This window comes from Caenorhabditis elegans, chromosome IV (assembly GCF_000002985.6).
Source record: "Caenorhabditis elegans chromosome IV".
NCBI lineage: Eukaryota > Metazoa > Nematoda > Chromadorea > Rhabditida > Rhabditidae > Caenorhabditis > Caenorhabditis elegans.
Window position 1 is genome coordinate 10401574 of NC_003282.8, and position 20161 is coordinate 10421734.

Here is a 20161-nt window from a genome sequence, read left to right on the forward strand (position 1 = left end):
TGTACAAGGCTGGGAGAAGGGCAACAGTAATTTGCTCAAACATTGGCAAATCTTGGTTAAATCTAATACAAGACCTGGGCAACATTTTGAGTTAGACAGTTAGAAGAACATGAGCAAGAAGCTAACAGAGAATGTCAAGTTACGTTTCTTCATACTCGGAATATTTTGAAAAAATCATACACAAGTTTTGGCTTTCCATTTCCTTATACGACTTTTGTCAACTTCTTTATATAACATTGTTTTTAATAGATCGACGCTCAGTGTTTTATCGTAAGCTTCTCATCTTTACCGCAATCAACCACACCCTCATTCAAATTCATCTCATTGCTCTTTCCATCCATTTCTTTTTCACACTGTTCACATCACTTCCTTTTTAAATGGATCTCCTTTCGCTTGCTCTTTGCTCATTTTCTCTTTAATTTGAGATATCGATGACTTTCTAACTCATGCGCATTTCTAGGTTGTAATTTGAGAGAAAAGTGTCGAAGATGCGAAGGAAGTTAACTTAGGAACAACCAGACGCTCAATTTTTGTCATTTTTCCTGTTTTCATTCTGCGTTCCAGATTTTACGGATTTCGGAAAATCCGGTATTCATTTATTTCAATCAGAAACAACAATCAGGAATCACACTTACGCTGCAGCTTCAGACATACTCCTTCATGTTGTTTTAACTTTTCTTTTTTCCTTCTTTTTCTTCTTTTTTGTTTCCTTTTTCACTTTCCATCCTTTCAAGCTTTTCACACATTCCCAGCTCAAAAACAAAAAGGGAAATCCCCAAAATTTTCTCTTCCGCCAAAACACAATAATCTATGTGCTCCCCAGAGTTTTCTTTTATTTTTTCACTTTAATTCAAATTCTAGTCATGTTTGGGGCCAACCAACTCAATCTCAGAATGCCCTCAATCAATGTTTGTGTGCTTGAAAAGAATGTGAGGGAGGATCTGATTAATCCCGAGGGGCGTGTTGCCTCCACCCTCACTTTTTTGTTGTTTTTTTTTGCTCTTTTCTGTTTGATACCAATTGAATGACTTCTGACGAATCTGCAAAACATATTCAACTTCTGTTTCTGGAATTTTTAAAAGCTTGTCAATTTAGAGTGAACACTAGTAAAATTTTTGATTAAAAAAATTCCCATCGCATATTCCTTTTAAATAGAAACTTATAACTTTAAATCGTTCCAGATATATATTATCTGTATATTTATAAAGGAGAAAAACGAAGCAGTTGATCGAATTTTAGAATATTCTATTTTTTAGCTGGATCATTTATTTGACAATTGCTATTAAAAATTATAATTAATTGAGTTTTCTATGAGACTTCAAATATAATGAAGCTTTAGCTGAAAATCTGGAATTTGTTGTCTCCGAAACCAAATATCCCAAATTAAGCCCCGCCCAATTGTCGCCCTTCTCGAACTTTTTGCAACAAATTTTCTAGAACTGAACCAACTTTTTTCGCTGTTTCTTGGTAGTGTGTCCTTCTAGAATGTAGAGAAACGAGATAGTCTAGTTTCACTGTTTTCCATTTAATTTTGCATCTGTTTCTTCCTTTTTACCTCTCGCTCCTTGTATTCCCTTTTCATCTCATCTCTGAATCGAAAACGACGACGACGATGAGCATGTTGCACATTCAGAAGAGCCAGAAGATGAAGAGACACGCAGACAAGGAAGGGAAAATGGAGAGCCGCGACAGCATCGGGGCGAGTCCTAATCCGATGGGCTCTCGCCAAAAGGTGAGGGGGCGGAATGAGAGATAGAAAGGGTGGAAAGGAAAAGGAGACCAATAAGAGAAACGCCGCGGAGAGAAGAAGAAGAAGGCATGGACACAGAAAGTGAGATATCCGCGACATTACTCTCACACTATATCGTCCATCCTCTCGTCTATGCTCTCCCTTCTGGCTCCGTGGCTTCCCGTGGATCTCGGTACACATGCGTCTCTGTCTCCATTCTCTTGTCATGTTTGTCTCTGTCTCCATTCTCTTGTCATGTTTGTCTCTTCCTCGCCTTTTCGCGCATTTTCAGCAGAGCAGCAGCATCAAGGAGCGTCTCCGGGGCTCTACAATTTCTGCGTGTGGTCACTTGCGCGTCTTTGCTCACTTTGTTGGCTGATCTGAAAAAAAGAAGAGAAAACGAAAAGAAACCAAAAGCTGATTTCTGATCATGCTTGGCAAACTTGTAGCGACTTTTTGAAAGGTTTTCTTTGTACTTCTACGCACCTAATATTTGTATTTTTATGTGTCCTGTACTCACACCACTTATGACAGTCTGTCTCTTGACATGGATACTCTTTTACTTTGGACTTTGTGTCGGTGGAAACAAAACTGTTTGATAATCTTCAAATTCTTCAGTATTCTTTAATTTAATTTGATAAAATTGACTTTGACCCTTTCCATTTTCCTTGCTTATTCTAATCTTCTTAAATTCTATTTTTAAAATTTCAGCACAAATGGGTCACTGCACGAGTAAAGATCAGAAAGAAGGCAAACGTCTGAATCGTCGGATCGATGAGCAAATCAAGAAGGATCAATCGATGAGTCTTCGGATCATCAAGTTATTACTATTAGGTACGTACATCTTTCGGTTTTTTTCCCTGAAGAAATTTGAGCTCGTTTCATTCGAAATGCTATGGGAAAAAAGAGAAAACACGATCCACACGGTGTCCAGTTGGAGCACACCGAAGGGGTCAGGTGAAATATATTTATTTATAGAAAGTCTGCGTTTCTGGTTTTAAATTTAGAAGATAATTAAGTTTCCCATAAAATAGTCTAGTTGAGAGCTAATTCTGTTGTTCTATGATCTTTTACTAAAATAGAATATTTTCGCATCACATAATTCATTCATTCCCCCGAAGAGTAATCCTTTCCATTGAAGGACATTCTATTTGATATTTATTCTTGCAATATTTAAATGTGAAATAATTCACGAACTCAAACTTCAAACATCATAATGTATACATTTGATTTGAAATTTTTCTGAAGTGAAATGGCAAGTCTTGTAAAAACTTCACTACCTTGATAAAACCCCAGAGCAAGCAGATCACTTTTTTCTAGTTTCATGTCAACTAAAATTTTTTGCAAAGATTTTCTTCCTCATGTCTGTTCTGACATCAAAATTACGTATTGCAAGTAATAAAGTATGTCTGAAGCATAGAAAATGGACAAGAACTTTGCTCCGATTCCAAGTTGTTAAGATTGAATTTGAAAAATAATGAGACTTTGTAGACAGTGCAAAATCAAGCGAATAAAGTTTCAAGGAATTCCAAACAAATAATTTATCTACAGTAGGTCCCAAAACACATTATGATAACGCCAAACCTCATTTATAAATTGATCGAAACAATGTGTTCTCTCTGAAGTTTTCTTTTTTTTTGGCTTCTGATCGAATTTCAGATTTTTCTTTTGAGAAAGACAAGGACGCATATTTAATTTAAAACTAAAAAAATATATATATTTAGTATTTTCTCAGTATAATTTTCTGGGGTAGTTTCCTGAAATTTCCCCAGTTTTCTACATTCTCTATAAAATATATTATTAATACTTTTACTTTAAAACTTTCCAATTCGATGTGACCACTGAGCTAAAAAAAACAAAAAGTGTCCTCCTGACCCAATTATTTCGCTTTTTGACGTCACGGAGCAAATTTTTATTGACTCTGCACCAGCAACGACCCATCCAATTAGTATGTGTAGAAGTGAAGGAAAAAAAAAAGAGAAAGTTGTAAAATGATACATGGACATGGAGAGAAACATGGGAATCCTGGAAGAAATGTTTAAGAATTTTTTTTGTGTTTTGGTATTTGTTGGAATGAGATGAATCATCATCACATGCTGGATTATTGAAATAATCTTTTTCACTCAATCTTAAAAAAAAGAAAAGGACATTATTAAAGAATTGTTGGGGAAAACCCAGAAAACTCGATAATTCCAAAGATAGGGGTCTATTATTGACATTTTTTTTTGGTAATTTGAAGATTAATTTTGAAGTTCTAGAAACAATATCAAAAATGTTCATGCAAGATATGGGAAATCGAATGAAACTTCACTTTTTTTTTAAAGAAAATAGTCCGACACAAAATGATATAAATATTGTGAATATTCTTTGCAAACTCGTTTTTTTGTGGTTTCTGAATAAATGACGATAATTCAACAAGTGGTGGGTAACTTTTAAATCCTTATAGTTCAAATAATACAAATTTGGACCAGAAAAACTAATTAACTAGAATATATTTTTCCAACTAAATGTTTACCAGTTTTGTTGTTCACATGAGCTCACGGAGCTTTGGCTCTGTTTTTGTTGTCATAACAAAAATTCAAATTTTGATCACAAATCTTTGTTTAAAATTATGAACACATGATGTAGAACTAAGAATATCAGATACCATAAACAACAAAACAACCAATTTCAGGAGCCGGAGAAAGTGGAAAGAGTACAATATTAAAACAAATGAGGATATTACACAAGGATGGATTCTCACAACAAGATCTTGAAATGATTCGGCCTGTTGTATATTCGAATTGTATTCACAGTATGCTTTCAATTCTCCGAGCCATGTTCCATTTGCAAATCGAATACGGCGAACCTGATCGAGTGGTGAGATTTTTGGATAGCTCTCGAAATAATTTACAAACATTTTAATATTTGAAATTCAAGCCAATTCTATCAGATGTTTCTTGTACTTTTTAAGAAAACTACATTTCAGCGTGACTCCCAGTTAGTGTTTGCAACTGTGCATGCAAATAAAGAAGAATTAACAGAAGAACTAGCAGCAGCAATGCAGAGGTTATGGCATGATCCAGGTGTCCGAGAATGCTATCGACGCAGCAATGAATACCAAATTGATGACTCTGCAAAATAGTAAGATTTTTATTTTCATATCGTCTAGTATTTTTTGGATATTTTGGTGATTAAAAAAACTTTTTTAAACGATTGTTGTCCTGTATGAAATTCAATTATCTGGACACCACAAAATTTTAAAATCCGGAAATAGCGTAACAAGAAAACTTGAAATTGATGTTGGATCGGTTGCTTTTAGCCTGTCAAAAATTGTTAACTAACTCAAGAGGCCTAATAATTGCATATCATATTTACCATAATTCATCTATTAGTCTTTCACCTGACGAAAATTGTGAATATGACGTTTTAGATCAAAAGAGAAACTACATGTAAATCGTAAAATCTTGACCATTTTGTTGAGTGCTCTTGAAAATTGAACCAAAATATTTTCAGCTTCCTTGACAACTTGCCACGTCTCTCATCTCCAAACTACGTGCCAAGTGAGCAGGATCTTTTGAGGACACGAATAAAAACAACAGGAATAACAGAAGTTTTGTTTGAACTGAAAGGGCTCACATTTCGAGTGATAGATGTTGGAGGGCAACGATCAGAAAGAAAGAAATGGATTCATTGTTTCGATAATGTTAATGCAATCATTTTTATATCATCTTTATCAGAGTATGATCAAACTTTGAGAGAAGATAATTGCACGGTTTGTCTTTTTGTTGATTTCATAACTATAGCTTATGCATAGTCAACGGAGCTATCCATATTTTCTAGAAGTCAGAAAATATTTCTATAGAAAAATTATGACAATTACCAAATTAGTTACAAACTAGAAGAAATGTGTAGTTAAGTTCAAATTATTTCGACCACTAGGTCGCGAAACAAATTTTCAATTTTTCAGAACCGAATGCAAGAATCATTGAAACTGTTTGACTCAATCTGTAATAGTCCATGGTTTGCGGATATTCACTTTATTTTATTTTTAAATAAGAAGGTATATTGATTATCCAGAATTGAAATGAAATCCATCTTTTCAGGACTTGTTCGCTGAAAAAATTGTCCGATCACCATTGACCGTTTGCTTCCCAGAATACAAGGGACAACAGAATCAAACAGAATGTATTAATTACATTCAATGGAAGTTTGAACAACTTAATAGGTAATTTATTTTCAACCTTAATTCTAGGTTTTAAAAAAGGTCAATATAAGAATTATGACATGGTATTTAGGTGTTAAGTATTGGTATTTTATGAGATCAATATTTAAAAAAAATATAATAAGTGCTAGGTATTGATGCACACATTTATAGTCAGTGACATCACATTTTCAAGTTTTGGAGTACTTTAGGATTACTGTAGCCGTATTTAGAAAAATACATTTTTATCACGAGGCTCGTTTAATAATATTAGAATCGTTTTTTTTTATTCCAGAATAAATTGGTTTTTGGATAAAAAAAACAACAAAACCAAAAAAAAAAACAATTTCTGCCAAAAAAACCAGTATCTCAAAAAAATCAAAGACCAGAAAAAGATTTTTTCCCGAGTTTCATAATTTAATAATCTTTTTAAAAATATTTGCATCAGAAAATCTGGAAAAGAACAAAATTTTTTTAATTTGGCAACTTACCAAGTTTTTGAAAAAATATTTCAAAAATCTGAAAACTTATATGATATTTTAAATACTATGATATTCGACAATGAGAACTTTAAAAAACCAAAATAAACCCCGGTGGTAAGTGATATCATTCGCTTATCAATAGATAGCACATTTAAAACTCAAAAGTTTTCAGGTCCTCCCAACGTGAAATCTATTGTCATCACACATGTGCCACAGACACAAATAACGTTCAATTCGTGTTGGACGCCTGTCTCGATATGATTATTGCCAAAAATCTCAAGTCGATGGGACTGTGTTAAATATTTGTGTTTATTATTTTTTTTAATCTCTTTCCTATCGCTAGTTTCTGTAATTAATATAATCCGGGACTGTTGCTAAACATTTTTTTTAGTTTAATTGCATGTTTCCAAACCTCTTTAAATAGTTTTTTTTCCATCACCGCAATCCATCGTATTCGGGTACATCATTCCACAGAAATCCTTTTTGTTTTTTTTTTCAGAAAATAACTTTTTAATTTTTCAAGCAAGGATATCCATTCTCAAACAGTCTTTCTTTTTCCTTTCTCATTTCTTAAATGTTCGTCAGAATCTGCCACTTTCGAAAACTTCAAGTTGATATGGATTTTTACGAACATATAATAAATGTTTTATCGCCCTGTCAAAAGTTGTCTAAACTGTTCTGATCTCTTTTTTCTCCATTCTCTTCATCCCTGACCCATAAATGTTGTAACTCTTTGAAAATTTTAATTTTATTATGGAATGAAACTGAATTATCACAATTTTATAACAACTATACCCACAACCATTTGTTGGAAAAAGAAACGAAAGAATAAGTAGAAATGAATTATGCAACAATTTTCTATTGAATACATGAATTATAGTTTTCCTTGCTCAACAGATCCACGTCGAGCCACTTTGATGTCCATGGCGATTGCAGATTTTAGTTCGTCTAGAAGCAAAAAATTAATGAGAATATATATTGGCTAATAGTGAAATGTCAATGTTCAAACATCATTTTTCCGAAAGTTGCATAGCTCCGCATGATTGAATAGGAGTGCTCATTAGAAACTAGTATATATTAAAATTTTTGAACGTTTGAACTTTTGACCAGCTGATATCAATTTTACAAAACACCAATCGAAAAAAATACAACGATTAAATTATTCCAAAAACAAACCTAGTGATTCAAAGCTTTTCATTTCACGAATGAATCCGATTATAACTGCACTGAGTGTTTTCCCATAAAAATCACTACCCGAATAATCAATCAGATGTAATTCAACAGTCTTCTTCTCATTCTGATATTGTGGATTCCATCCAATGCTCATTGCCATTTTATACGATTTTCCGTCGAGTTTTGCAGTTCCAAAGTAGACACCAACGGGAAGACCTTCGGGAAGACCATTCACTACAGTGCCATCCATGTTCGCAGTGGGACATCCAAGTTCTTTGCCACCACGACCAAAGCCACGAACTACCTCTCCTACGAATTGGTAGGGTAACAGATTCATCTGAAACTTCACATTTAAGAGTTTAAGTTTAAAAAAACCAAAACAGTATTTACTACCCAGACGCGAAATTTCGCGATTATTGCGCCAAAGATACAGTACTCGGTCTCGACGCGACAAACTTCTATCAAATACAAAAAAGCGCCTTTGAAGGGTACTGTAATTTTAAACTTTCGTTGTTACCGAATTTTAATCGACTTTTCGTAGTTTTTCTCTCGATTTGTTAAAATCAATGCGTATTTAACTTATTTATTTTAGTTTTTAAATAAATAAATAAATGTATTTTAAACAAAAAACTATGGAAAGTCGATTTTAACAACAAAATTATCGTATCGAGATCTGGTTTCGTAATTTTTGGACAAACATCGAATCATTTCGCGTCTGGGTAATATGGTATGTGAAGGGAAATTCAGAAAAAGTCAACATTTTTCATGCGAATTATTTCAAAAAAATTACTGGTAGTGTTTACCGTTTCACTTGTGTTAATAAATATTATAAATGAAAACTTTTAAAAATGCAATACATTTATTAAAGCTGTACAAATTGTTAACAAAAAATCAAGATGCTCATGAAGATTGAATATCACCGGGCCATTTTTGATTCAACCGTTTTTTGCTTCAGATTCTTGAAATGTTCGTCGATTTTCTTCTTTTCTACCCGCGCGAAAGACGAAAAACACCCGTTTTGTTGAATTGCAAGATCTAATAATTTCACAAAAGTCCCTTCAGCTTCTTGTTCAGTGAATCCAATATATATCACGATTTCAGGAGCTGCTTCGATGATTTTTACTCCCAATTTATATTCCGCAGTTTGTTCAAAATATTGCCTGTAAGAATTTAATAAATAATAAAATTAGAAACAATTTATTTGAAACTAACTTATTCTTCATAATATCCATAAAATAATGTTCGACAGTTGGCCAAAATTCTCTCAACACCTTGCTCTGCACAAAACTTCCCGATTGCTCACTCATATTTTCAATACATTGAATTATCACTATCAGTGTCAACGGATTCTTGTCTTTTGTGATTTCCATAACACCATGCCAATTCTGATGAATCATGGGAAGAAGCATATCGTCATAACATTTCAAAAAATCTAATCCATCCAATAAAATGTCTAACGCTTTCAATTGAATGAACAAAAGTTCACTAGTTAACATATGTTTTGTTCGAAGAAGGATCTTTTCGACGAGAATGTGCTGAGGCGTTGGACTACTTTTCTCATCTTCCGATTCTTTGGGTGGTTCAACAGGTTTTTGATTTGGGTATTTGCAAAGAAGTGCTGACATAAAAGTTTGAATAGTAGCGAGTATGCCGTATAGGTATCTTTGTTGATTGTTATCCAATGCATAAAGCATTTTCTCCACAATCACTTTGAGCACATCAAAATGATTTCCGATTCCAGCAATTTTTAGAAAAGAAATTAGAAGGACTGGAGCTAAATGATAGTTATCCGACGACATACAAGCAAGTGAAACTTGATTCAATATATGACTACTGTAGATTCCAACGAGATTCTTCACATCTTTGATTCGACTGTCTTGTTTGGCAAGTGTTTTAAGTGAAAAATCAGCAGATTCTCTAACGACCCAGTCAAGAGAATTTGTTTGATTGATGATTGTGCACAGACAATTGACGGATACCTGAAACCAAACTTTATTTAAAAAAAAATGGCATTAAATTGAGATTGGGTCATTTTTTATTTTGAAAAGCAATTATCGAACGTCTGGATGCAAAATTGTTCACATTTTTTTTCGATTAATTTATCTTAAAATATCAACGTCAGAATCTGTGATTACATGTGAGATTTGTCGAAAATTTCACAATGGAATTTCACCGGTTACAGTAACCCGTATTGGTTACGGTAGGCGAAAAAACTAGCGTATCTGGAGTTTTGTGTTAAATTATAGAAAATACCATGCAATTGAAAGAAAAAATTATAAAAATTACCAAAACTTGAAAAACATTTTTTTTTCCAATTTTATAGATTTAAAAATTTTTTTTCATGATTTACCAAAATGATTTCGCGAATATTTTAGAAACACAAAAGCAGCTAGTAGTAGGAAAATTTTTTAGATATTGACTAAATATACTTGATTCTTTAAAAAATTCCACCTACATTAGATCGATTAGCAATTTCTCCAATAAATTTCATGCACAATGTGACATTGACCAGACTAAGACTCTCGATACACGTACTCCAATCCAGTTCAGTACCGTGAGTGAGAGGTTTTGAATCATCTTTCAATTTGATCACACATGATTTATTTGTTTCTGAAGTCAAATATTCTGCAATCATCAGAATTACTGGATCGTCCTTCGCAGTTGTTTCCAGATCAACAGCTGATAGCATATATGCAAGAATAATGTGATAAGATGAACGCTTTTTAAGTGGTTCAACTTGCATTAGATTATGCACCATGTCGATTACCTAAAATACAATTTTTATAATTAGGTTTAGAAAACAACAAACATTTCTGCATTTCAATACATCATTTTTCGGCGTCCCTATAATAATTCTTACTAACCTCCAGTTTCCCGAATTCCACCAACGTGTCACAAACCAATTTGACATTTTCGTGGCTTAACTGGTACTGTAGTTTAAACTTCAGTAGGAACTTCTCAATTGTATCCACAGTTGTATCACTTGTGATCATCAATCTCCTTTTTTCAATTACAATTGTGTCAGCCAGACTTCTTAGTAACAGCTCGATTGTCTCCGATCCTGTTGTGCACATAAGAGTGATACTTTCTCCAAGAGCTCGCAAACTTGCACATAGTGCTTTGAAATGTTGATCACTTTTGCCTCCATTTCGTGAAAGAACAGGGAGTGTGGTAGTATATTGAGAAAGTTGTTTCATGAAGAATAATCGAATGGTTTCTCGATCATTTACAAGAGAAATACACTTTTCTGCCAGTTCTTGGAAGCTGAAATTTGAACTTTTTTCTCGAAATTTGATACAATTCACTCACTATGGATAATCATCATATCGTAAATAAAAGTATTGATTCATGAGAAGATTATAATTTCTTTTTCCAAAAAGCTGTCCGCATTCCGTTTGAATTTTTATTATCATCTGGCACATGGCTTTTTTAACGTCGAATACTCGATGATTAAAACCGAAACTGAGTAAATTTCTCATGTATTCGAAAATGATATCACTTCCATTTTGTCTCCATTCAACAGTTTGATTATCAAACATTTTATGCATTTCCGGATGATATTGCTCCAGATTAATTTTTGATATGTCGAATTTCTCGGCATTATCACTGAATACTAATACAACTGCATCGGTGAACAACTGAAAATATTCTTATACGATGCTTTGGCAATTTACAAAAAAACTCACATTTATGGAATTCTCCATCAACTCTGCATTAACTTGAACTCCTTTCATGGTTTTCATGAGATTCCCCAAAAAACCTGAAATTATCAACGAAATCGTGGGTGCTTTTGATGGAGGACATTGTCGAATGAGCCGGGATACAACTTCTAGAGCCAATTTTCGAAGTTCTACGTCACAAGTTGAATTTGTGATAATTTCCATTGTTTTGTTAATGAGACGTCCTAACGTGAGAATTGAATGATAACTGAAGAAATCTGAAAGAACAAATATTAAGACGATTTTCAAATTTTAAAAGTTGCCTTCATTCACGTGGGGCGATGATTTAAGAACATCGAAAATTTTGAGAAGAAAGTTCAAAACTTTCGTGGCACCAGGTGAGTCTCTAGGAATTGCATCCATATACATGTGGAACAATGGCTGCACATTTGACCAACGAAATCCTGGAAGCTGAAAAAAAATTACAGTTTTAAATTATGTTCAAATCTTCACAAAACCTCATCAAAGGTGGATATCATTTCAAGCCCTTGGTTGAACATTCGAATCAGTGAAATCTTCTCGGGAGTTGTCATTTTTGGAAGAATAGCTTTCGATGAAACGATGATCGCAGCTCCGGCAGTTTGTTGCTGCGTCCGAGAGAATTTCATCTCTTCCACTGAAAAATAATTTGTTTTTCGATTATAAATTTCGGAATTCGAAATATAACCCAGAAGCGAAATTTTGCGATTTTAGCGTCAAATTACGGGTCTCGACACGATCATATTATTGTTATATACACATATATATCCGAAAAGTTGTGCGATTTCAAAGATTACTGTAAATCTTCGCAGCAATGAGAGTTTGGAATTACAGGACTTTTTTTGCATTTGACAAAATTTTTCGTGTCAGGACCTTGTATTTATAAAATGTTTGGTGCTTATTTAAATATTCTCTCTATAGAAAAATCACCGACAAAAATTGCCTACATACTCTGTAGAACAAGCACAATCTCGTCCACGATTTTATCTGTAATTCTCGTTCCATCTCTTTTTGACTGTATTATGAGTGATATACTGTTGGTGGCAGTTTGAAAAAGCCGTCCATCTTCTTCTCGACTCATTATTTCCATCTGAAAAGTTAAAGATTCCAAAAGTTTTATGTCGATGACAATTTTGGAAATACGCCATAAATTAATTGAAGATTTAACAATTAGTTTCTGAAAGAATTCTATTTAACATTCAAAACGAAAGTTTATTAAAAAGAAAAACAGGGAGAAAAACGGACAGATTTTGTGGAAACGTATAAAAACTGATTTTAAAAATGGTCAAATTGAATCAAGACATAGATCAAGAGGGACCCGTTCTTGAATTATTGATGAACTGCGTGAGCGGATGATCGAGTGTTGAAATGAATTGATAAAGAGAAAGAAATGCGAATTTAAAGTAGCTAATAGTCGTATCATTTCCTTTTGAAACAACTATTACATATTCAAAACAAAAATTCAGTGAATCCGAAAGGGCGCACTTGCTTCAAACTTTTTTCAATTCAATACAACACATGAAGGAAGTGAGATCGACGGATACAAAGGGCACGGGGTGTGTTAAATTGGAAGGATGCGGTTGGGTGAGGGTGCTTGGTGATAATTGGAATAAGTTACCTGAGAATGTACTTTACAATTTAACCTGTAGCATTTGAGTGTGATAGGTTTGAACACATGGGATTATTACAAGTCATGAAAAATATTTTTCCGACCATCGAATAACCATATCAACGACAAAAACAGACAGTCATCTTTGAGAAGAGAAAGGAAATGAAAAAAGGCTGAAAGACTTAGTAAATGAGAAAAGAGGAGTGAGATGTGTAGGAAAAAGTAACAGGCATATATATAATAATATAGCGAAAACATCGCAATCATCTAAAATCTTCCAACGGGACCATTCAAAATCGTCGTTGGAATGGTTCGAACGATGCTACGAGATGAATAAGAATTTCCTCCATATAAATTAACTGGTTGAATGGTTACATTAATCAACTCATTGTAATCGGCTGGTTGTCTTGGCTGTCCAACAGCCCACTTCAGTATTTCAGCGCCTTTAGCTGTTATGGGTGCAGTCTGAAATAATTTAAAATTTATTTGAACATTTCTCTGCTTTTCATAGAATTTTTGATAGATTTTAATGTATGAATAGTTTTGTAAAAAATATTACATTACTAAACCATTCAAATTTTCTTTCAGAATTCAACAAACAGTTGATGTTTTGTAGTTTTACAACAAAATGGCAGGATTTTTCAAAGTTGCTATTTTTCATCTGAAAATTAAGTGAAATACGAAGGTTTTGCGTCCAAATTGAAAAAAGTCGAAGTGCGACACGGAAAACTGGGCGGAGTTTTGAGTCTAAAGCGCGGCAATTCAAATGAGGAGATTATCCAAAATTGAAAATTCGGCAAAATTTTTTCTCTAACTCAACAAGTTTTTTAGTTTTTCCGTAGTAGTATATCGGCCTTTTATAATTATTTTGAAGTAAAATCCTCATCGACACTAACTACACCAACTTTAAAAAACCGAGAAAGTTTCAAAAAAAAGTTACCTCATGATAAGCGACCAAATCAAAAAGCTCATCATGAACGACTTGATTGGTTCCCAAAAACTGATATCCTTCCTTAATCTTCTCAACCAGAAAATGTTTGAATGAACCATCACGTGAAGCATAAGATACTGTATATCCCCATATTCGCTCAGATACTCTGACCAAAAATGATCCAGTAGGTTTATGCGTCAAAAGAACTTCAGATTGATCTCTTGAAATGATACCATGGAACCATGGAGCTGGAGCTCTCGTTTTCGGATCCAGTCCAGTGCCTCTTGGAAGTTCTTCTCGTTGGAACCAATCAATGATAGCTGCACGGGACTTTGGCTTTGGTGGACGTGGCAAATTTTTGCTGTAATTTTTTAATATAAAAATTATATGGATGAATGAAAACATACATAGCTTCTCTCAAGCTTCCTGCCTTGTGATCTTTCAGTGCTGGTAAGATACTTTCACTGGTTCGTATCATTTGTTGATGCTTCTCTCTCGCTTTTTGAGCCAACTCTCTTTTAGCATTTTCAGCTTCACGAGCTTTACGTTCTTGTTCTTCCCAATCAGGATTCTGACGATCTTCCATAATTTCAGCTTCTCGCTGAAGTCTTTCACGTTCCTCCACAAGACTTTGAAAGATCTCAGACTCGCGTTTCTGAACTTCTTCAACTTGTTGCCCATCATCCAAACGAGGAGCTCGCATTCGAACACCTGAAATTATTTGAGAAATTAGTATTTCAGGAATTTTTCGGCGGTATCCTTTATCAATCCGTTTGATTTTTCCGTGTTTTTAACAAAAAATTAATTTTTGGGTTTTTGTTAAAAAAAAAGAGCTAAAATATTTCTAGTTTTTTTTAAACCCGGTAACAGATAAAATTGAAAATTTTAAAGTTATTAAAATTGGATTTTCTTTGAAAAAATGAAACTCACAATTGTAAATAGCTAGCAGTCTGTTCAAAATATTTTTCAAGATACATTTTCGAGTTTAAAAAATTTTCGCTTTTGTTTTATCTCTTTTTGCTTTCGAAAAACACATATTTTTCGTTCTTTGTTTTAAAGTTTATACTTTCGAAAAGTTTTTTTTTGTACTTAGCTCACCATTAGTGTTATGCAAGTTTTCAGCTCTCGAATTCCAGGAATGAGGAGTGAATCCATTAGTTGTTGTTGGCTGTTGACCCTGATCATATGTAGTCGTTTGTGGGGTAGAAGACGAAAATGTGGCAAAATAACCGGGTTTTGGGAGCAGCGGCGGTTTTTCACCCCGAACAAGTTGTGCTTTTTGTGGTTGTGGCGTCGAATAACTCGATACAGTTGTTGTTGTGATTATTTGTGGTGGTGGTTGCTGTGGAGCTAGAACTGGTCTTAAAGATGGTGGTGGTTGGAATAGAAGAAGTGGTGATGAATTGTCAGTGTGATACAAATTATCATAATTTTCATGAGAATTCTGTGATGATGATGATTGTATTGAACCAATAACATTTAATCTTCCCAATTGAGCCATTAGAGCATCTTCATCTGAATCTGAGGCACCAGCACGAAGTTCTCGCATTGCCAACGCGTGTGCTTTCTCTCTGTTCTCTTCTTCAAGAATCTCATCAATAGTTTTATCCTGGAAATTTTATAAAATATAATTTAAATTTAAAACAATTCAAATGTAGTTGAAAAATTTAGTTTCTAATCGAAAATTTTGATTGATTCTTTCTAACGTAAATGGAGAATAGAATTTATGTGATTTCTTGACGCAAAATGGGCGAATTTTATAATAAGACTTCTAAAAAGTTGAGAAAAATTTTTATGACTGGGTCGAAATTTCGAAAAATGGCAAATTTTGCTAAAATCTGCAGTTTCGACAACTTTTGCATGTCGCAGCAACTGGAATAATTTTTTTTTAAAAATTAATTATCATTTCAATAAAAACCGGTCCACTGCTGTGACTAGGAAAGTTTAGCGAAATTTATTTCAAATTTTAGCAAAATTAATTTTTCCGAAATTTTGACCAAACATTTTTGGAAATTTTTTTCGATTTTTTGTTTTCCGATATTTAATCTCGCTTTTTTCAACAAAAAAGCCTAAAATTCTAGGATTTTTTCTACTTCTCAGAAAAAATTTATATTTTTCTTTTGCTTAAAAATTGAATTTTTTGATTTATTTTCTGCCCTTTTTTTAAATAGATTTTTCGATTTTCCAGAAAATCAAAAAATTTTAGCATTTTTAAAAAACTCACTTTTTCATGATCTCCCATGACCCATACCCATACTTCACCATCAACACCAGTCAACCAACGTAATCCTTTTTTCTTCTGCTTACGATTCATCGGTCCTGTCTTCTCAAAATCGGCTTCAGCTGCCTCCCATTTTCTGACTTGTTCACTTCTCATTTGACAAAATAACAATTGCTTCTGATCGTCGTCAAGAGCAGCCAATAGCTCTTCGTCTACATGTCCCGTAGTCAGAATTTCACTGAGTATACTCATGACTTGTATGTGAAATAGACTGGATTTCACCTGCAAACATGGAATATTATATCAATGTTAGCATAAAAGCGTTGGATTTTTAATATAGAAAATTTCAGAGTAAAAGAAAATGAAAGTAAATCAGGAAAACTTTCTGCGGGAAACAAGAGCAAAATTTACCGAAAATTCGAAATAATTCAAAAGTTCCATCATTTTGCATAAAGTCAAATTTTCGAAAAAAAGTTTCTCGAAAACTACGAAAAACTAACGAAAGAAACTATTTAGGAATTTATTTAATTTTTTGTAATTTAAGAAAATTGTACAAAATCTATCGTAATCTAAAGGCGCATGGATTCCTTCAGATGGGACTCGGTGCGCAAAGAGAAGTTTATGGTAGTCTTTTTTTAATCTGAACTTTGAAAACTGATTTTGAACATTTTTCAGGAGAAAAAAGAGAAAAAGATAACAAAATTCGCCAAAAACGAAGTTATTTCATTGAAAAATGCAAGAAAAATAAACAAGGAAGTACATAGTCGCAAAAAATACAAAAGACTACCATAAACTTTTTTACGCGCCGAGACCCATATGAATAAATCCATGTGCCTTTAGATTACGATAGGTAGAAGGGTGGAGATAGTATTAGCAGGAAGGTTGTCAGACAAATACAAAAAGGTGTGTGATTTCTGAATGCGTAAGGCGTATGCCAAGTGCGCGAAAAAAAAATGACATACCAACAGACATTGACACCCAGCCCACAGTCAGAAATATCTGTGAGTCATTTCGGCGGACAAATATTATAAATTTCGTGAACACAGTTAGGGCTAGAATTTAATTTCGTTTTATATATGGTTTTCACTACTGCACTTCAACTAGGATACATTGATAGATGTTATAAATTGGGATTTTTCTTTAAATTTTTTTAAAAACAAAAACGTGTCCAGATTCACGAAAATTGAATGCTATTTTTTTTTTGAAAATTCAAAAATAATGCCTAGAAGAGAAATTCGATGTTTTTGAATCGTTTCGTGTTTCTCCGAAAACAGTATAAAGTTTGCTTTTTTTATTCAAAAGAAAACCTTTTCTAATATGATAAGCATATTTTCACAAATTTAATTTTTTTGATGAAAAATAAATAGTTTTGCAACTATATTTGAAATTTTAAACACGAATCCGTGAATAAAATAATTGAAAAGCGAAATTCGGTGTATTTTCTCTGAAAATAATATAAACTTTTTTTAAACTTTGGTGATCTCTGAAAAACATAAATTTTATTCAAAGTCTGATATTGGTTGGGGCTGATATATAAAAATGAAAATTATTGTGAAAAAATATATACCAGTAAAATATAAATTTACTCATTCCATAACGGAAATGTGTCAACCAAAACGAGGAGCGGAACCGAACAAGAAAAGAAAACGGGCCAAAACTTTCAAAGATTTTGCCTCTTTTTTTCTTTTAGGAACAAGATGGACACAGAACCGAAAGCACAAAAAATGTTTTGTGCAACAAAAAGAATGTTGGAAGAAGGCATATAGCAAAGTGGGGTTGAAAATGAGAGAAAGATGGGGTCAGCTGTTGTTATTTTGAAGAGGAGGAGGAGGAGTAAATGTATCAAAAGTTGCACATTTTGCAAAAAATAAAAAGGGCTACGTTAGGATTGATCGAATTAAAATATAATAGAGAAATGGTGAGAGGAAATTTTTCAGGAATGCCGGCAGCGGCAAAACCTTGAAATTTGATACGTGGCAATGAAGAAACCGCCGTCTTCGAGACGTCTGAGAGAGTATGGCCCATGTACACTTGCAGGACCTTAGAAAAAAACAACAGCCGAGAACGCGGAAAACCGCCTTTTTTCCTTGGAAAATGTGAAAACACCTGGCAAACTTTAATGGGGTCACTATTAATTGTGTCGGAAGGAGGCAAATGAAAGAGGGCGCATACGATAAGAGATGTTTTTTCTGTTGTGTTTTTCGGTATTGAATTTGAATTTGATTTGACGGCTACTAGAACCAAAGGTCATTTGGTTGTCATGTGACGTATTCTAAGCCGTATATATTTTTAAATTAAGTTACTTATAGATTTTTGAAAAAGAAGCTAGAACACGAATGAATTTATCAGGAAAAAATTCCGTTAAAAATTGAAATACATGAAATATTTGAATATCGAGAACTAGGCATTTTGACTAGGTCCATCAAACTCGTCAATTTTTCACAATATCCACGTGACAGATGTAGAGTCAAGTTAAGAAGGAGGGTCTCGCTTGGCCGTCGCTCAGGGAAATTACACATCTATCAACTACTTCTTCTTCTTCTTCCTCTTCAGTGAAGGAGAAGTCGAAGAAGAACGAGAACGATGATGATGATGGCGTAACATATGCAATATCTGAGACCGTCTGCGTCTCTTCATGGGAACCGAACGGATGGACCATTCTGTTTTGGAATTTAGAAAAAGGAATGTATGTAAGTGCAGTTTCTATTTGAATTGACGGCTCAGTTTGACAACATTTCAAACAAGAAAATGACCAGAAGCAATGGACAGTGGAGGAATTGGATAATTTCAATTGGTTCTGCCAATCTGGCAACACACTAACGGATGAGACGAGTCGGAGGCGAGTCGACCAAAAATTGGCATTTGTTTCAAACCGAAACCACATTTTCTCATTTTCTATTGCAACGTTTCCGTCTTCAAGCATACGCGCACACACAAAGCATACAAAATGCATTTTTCACGACGTTTCTGCTTATCAAAAAGTTGAACGATGAAGAAGGAAAACTGAAAAACGAAGCCTCGTGAGTAGAGAATCAAATGTTGCCATTTATTGATGTGTTTCATGCTTCATAAAAACTCATAAAACTGGCACGATGCGAAACAAAAATAAAAAAGACCGGAAAGAACGAAACAAAAGTGCCTTGTTCTTCAATCAAGAACTACTGCCTGTCGCGCTCAAAGCGATTATCAACAATCAGACAAACTGCAAACAACTTACGAAGTTTGCACTATGAATATACCACATACCTAACTAATATAGAATAACTGGTTATGAGCTCGTTATAAGTTAAAGTGGAGTAGAAAAAAACTTGTTAAAGATATTAGGAAACAACATTTCCTGGAATACAGAGTTAGAATTAGTAACAAATATCTAGTAAAACCGTCAAAAATTAAAAAAAAAACTATCCATTCGAAGCATTGAAGCATCCGAAAAATAAAAACGCCTACTATGTTTGCTAATGGAAAGAGACAACGTCTTTGCCCTCCACTTATCAACGTAAAGAATCTCTAAAGAGACAATTACTGCAATATTAAACAGTTCTGGTTTACACTTTCTCTTCGTTGCTATCAAACGTTACCACGCCTTCTGGAATTTCGAGAGATCGATTGAGAGAAAACGCTCAGCACTTGGCAAGTCTCCAGAAAAAGAAAGGAACACAAGAGTGAACGAATGAAAAGTGAAAACAACGGTAACTTTGTGATACAGTTGAAATAGTATTAGTTGATGTGTGTCTATGTCTTCGTTGCCCGCACACGGGGAAATGTACAATAACTCTGTAGGGACAACAGAAGAAATGATGGCTGGGGTGTCTGAAAAGACCATACGAATCCTAGAGGGGACAGACACACCTGCCGTAGAATACAACTGTGTGCGCACAATGCGCACCATGTGCCGTCACAGTGCCACTGAATAAGGTAATCTGTTGTTGGCGGACATGGGTGTGCCGTCGTCCTTTCGACAGTAGACAGGCATTTAGTATTCAGTATGCGAGAAAAGATGAATGCAGAGAACCTGACTATTCGCGCCGACATGCTTCACGCCAGATTAGAGAGTAGAAAGCAAGCTTCAAGCCATCTGTTCTTTTTGGAAATGCCGATGGAAAAGTCGAAATCGAGGAGAGACGCCAAGTTTAGA

At 34.0% G+C, this 20161-nt stretch overlaps 4 protein-coding genes and 2 non-coding genes across 6 annotated transcripts; 1 reads left to right on the top strand and 5 right to left on the bottom strand.

The window, feature by feature from the left end:
- The first annotated feature begins 2434 nt into the window (after positions 1 to 2434).
- gpa-7 (Guanine nucleotide-binding protein alpha-7 subunit) lies at positions 2435 to 7174 on the top strand. The gene is made up of 7 exons (NM_069520.3): positions 2435 to 2563; positions 4404 to 4588; positions 4698 to 4852; positions 5225 to 5483; positions 5679 to 5771; positions 5815 to 5936; positions 6567 to 7174. The coding sequence occupies exons 1-7, from the start codon at positions 2446 to 2448 to the stop codon at positions 6691 to 6693; spliced, it is 1059 nt and encodes a 352-aa protein (NP_501921.1). The 5' UTR covers positions 2435 to 2445; the 3' UTR covers positions 6694 to 7174.
- rfk-1 (riboflavin kinase) lies at positions 7130 to 7904 on the bottom strand (the record flags this gene model as incomplete). The annotated part of the gene is made up of 2 exons (NM_069521.2): positions 7130 to 7342; positions 7571 to 7904. 2 exons carry the CDS (start codon positions 7902 to 7904, stop codon positions 7269 to 7271), a joined length of 408 nt encoding a protein of 135 aa, NP_501922.1. The 3' UTR covers positions 7130 to 7268.
- Positions 7905 to 8411: 507 nt separating this feature from the next.
- R10H10.7 (TTI1 C-terminal TPR domain-containing protein) lies at positions 8412 to 12355 on the bottom strand (the record flags this gene model as incomplete). The annotated part of the gene is made up of 9 exons (NM_069522.6): positions 8412 to 8727; positions 8780 to 9546; positions 10023 to 10334; positions 10432 to 10831; positions 10877 to 11205; positions 11254 to 11504; positions 11550 to 11697; positions 11745 to 11902; positions 12217 to 12355. 9 exons carry the CDS (start codon positions 12353 to 12355, stop codon positions 8484 to 8486), a joined length of 2748 nt encoding a protein of 915 aa, NP_501923.3. The 3' UTR covers positions 8412 to 8483.
- Positions 12356 to 12462: 107 nt separating this feature from the next.
- On the bottom strand, positions 12463 to 16308 carry F13B12.6 (SH2 domain-containing protein). The gene is made up of 5 exons (NM_171414.6): positions 16030 to 16308; positions 14904 to 15414; positions 14213 to 14516; positions 13815 to 14166; positions 12463 to 13339 (listed from the first exon to the last, which is right to left on the bottom strand). Exons 1-5 carry the CDS (start codon positions 16276 to 16278, stop codon positions 13142 to 13144), a joined length of 1614 nt encoding a protein of 537 aa, NP_741483.2. The 5' UTR covers positions 16279 to 16308; the 3' UTR covers positions 12463 to 13141.
- Positions 16309 to 19289: 2981 nt separating this feature from the next.
- F13B12.15 lies at positions 19290 to 19614 on the bottom strand. Its single transcript, NR_056531.1, has 2 exons — positions 19474 to 19614; positions 19290 to 19363 (listed from the first exon to the last, which is right to left on the bottom strand). It is a non-coding gene; the product is annotated as an Unclassified non-coding RNA F13B12.15 (non-coding RNA).
- Positions 19615 to 19675: 61 nt separating this feature from the next.
- 21ur-15000 lies at positions 19676 to 19696 on the bottom strand. Its single transcript, NR_056532.1, has one exon.
- Positions 19697 to 20161: the final 465 nt, after the last annotated feature.

Coding starts and splice junctions, on each gene's coding strand:
- gpa-7 (NM_069520.3), top strand. CDS start 2,446: ATGGGTCACTGCACGAGTAAAGATCAGAAAGAAGGCAAACGTCTGAAT. Junction 2,564..4,403: donor CATCAAGTTATTACTATTAG/GTACGTACATCT, acceptor AACCAATTTCAG/GAGCCGGAGAAAGTGGAAAG. Junction 5,484..5,678: donor TGAGAGAAGATAATTGCACG/GTTTGTCTTTTT, acceptor TCAATTTTTCAG/AACCGAATGCAAGAATCATT.
- F13B12.6 (NM_171414.6), bottom strand. CDS start 16,278: ATGAGTATACTCAGTGAAATTCTGACTACGGGACATGTAGACGAAGAG. Junction 14,167..14,212: donor GGAAGCTTGAGAGAAGCTAT/GTATGTTTTCAT, acceptor AAAAAATTACAG/CAAAAATTTGCCACGTCCAC. Junction 13,340..13,814: donor ATTTGGTCGCTTATCATGAG/GTAACTTTTTTT, acceptor AAATTATTTCAG/ACTGCACCCATAACAGCTAA.